The 1,635-nt window shown below is 40.1% G+C and overlaps 1 protein-coding gene across 1 annotated transcript in view; it reads left to right on the plus strand.

Moving 5' to 3' along the window:
* The first annotated feature begins 224 nt into the window (after positions 1-224).
* LOC118326703 (protocadherin beta-1-like) overlaps positions 225-1,635 on the plus strand; it is a 12,787-nt gene continuing 11,376 nt past the window's right edge. The window contains exon 1 of the mRNA XM_035659746.1: positions 225-1,630. Coding sequence (XP_035515639.1) covers positions 391-1,630 — 1,240 coding nt within the window. The 5' untranslated portion in view covers positions 225-390. The remainder of the gene's footprint in view (positions 1,631-1,635) is intronic.

Here is a 1,635-nt window from a genome sequence, read left to right on the forward strand (position 1 = left end):
AGGGAGAATCATTCTGTACAGTGCGATTTTTTCCAGCACTTGGAATAATAACTGTGTAATCTTACAACGCTTGGACTCCTTTTTGTCCCAGTGTTGTGTAGTTTCTTGTTATGTACTCTTAGGGACGCTGTTGGTCAATGTGTGGTTGTTTCACTGCAGATTGCAGCGGCACCTCCCAGATCATTTAGATTTGCTGGAAGAAAGGTCGACACAATGCACGGTCCGAATTACCGAGAACACTACACACGGGAAAAGGAGTTGGAAATATTTTGATCAACATTTGTATCGACGCCTCTTCATTCTTAATCATCCAGTGTGTGGAATAAGATTGTTTTATCTGCGGATTATTTTGTGATTCGCTGTGATCTTTGAGAATCGTTGAACGAAACAATGAGACGGCAAGTACTATTGTTTATCTCGATGCTCTCTCTCCGTTCTGTGCTTGGGCAGGTCAGCTATTCTATTCCAGAGGAAATGTCAAAAGGCTCGTTGATCGGTAACATAGCTCAAGATTTAGGTTTAGATGTGAAACGGCTGAAAACAGGAAGAGCTCGTCTGCATGTTGGAAACAGCGCTGAATACATCGAGTTGAATAAAGAAAAGGGAGTCCTCCTTATCAAAGAGAGAATAGACAGAGAGGCGTTGTGCGAACAAACGACTCCGTGCGCTGTACATTTCCAAATGATTTTGGAAAACCCCATTGAGTTCTTTCGCGTTACGGTAGAAATAACAGATATAAACGACAATGCCCCTATTTTCAAAATGAATAATATGTTATTTGAGATCAGCGAATCTGCTGTCAGGGGGGCCAGATTTGAATTAGAGAGAGCATTAGATTCTGATGTTGGTATAAATGGTCTCAAGAGCTATTCCCTTTACCCAACTGATAATTTCATTTTAAAACTCAACGAAAACGCAGCTGCAGAAAAAGAGGTGGAGATGATCTTGGAGAAACCTCTCGATCGTGAGAAACAACAACAACTGACTCTTACATTAACAGCCGTCGACGGAGGGGAACCTCAGCTGTCAGGGACCGTGCAAATTCACGTAACTGTGTTAGATGCGAATGATAATGCCCCAGTGTTTACGCAGTCAACATATAAAGCTAGTTTAATGGAAAACTCCCAGAAGGGAACTTCACTCATGACTGTAACAGCCACAGATATAGATCAAGGCACAAATGGTTTAGTAACTTACTCTATTTCGAGTAACGCTGAGGGAATTTTGGATTTATTTGAAATACACGGAACAAGTGGGGAGGTACGTTTGATTGGCAAAATCGATTATGAAACATCAAAACATTATCAGTTAAATGTTAAAGCAAGAGATCAAGGTGGGCTCACTGACTCATGCAAAATAATATTTGACATTCTTGATGTGAATGACAATGCTCCAATAATAGACCTGATGTCAACTACACAATCTATACCGGAGGATTCAACATTTCAAACAGTTGTTGCTGTTATGAATGTGCATGATGCTGACTCGGATATTAACGGAGTGGTTAGATGTTTTTTGAGTGATAGTCTACCTTTTATAATTGAAAATACATCAAATGGTTTCTATAGCATTCTAACAAACATTGATTTAGACAGAGAGAGAGCCTCTCAATATAATATCACAGTGACCTGCTCT

This window comes from Morone saxatilis, unplaced genomic scaffold (genome assembly GCF_004916995.1).
Source record: "Morone saxatilis isolate NCDOM2014 unplaced genomic scaffold, NCSU_SB_2.0 Contig17, whole genome shotgun sequence".
Taxonomy (NCBI): Eukaryota; Metazoa; Chordata; class Actinopteri; family Moronidae; genus Morone; species Morone saxatilis.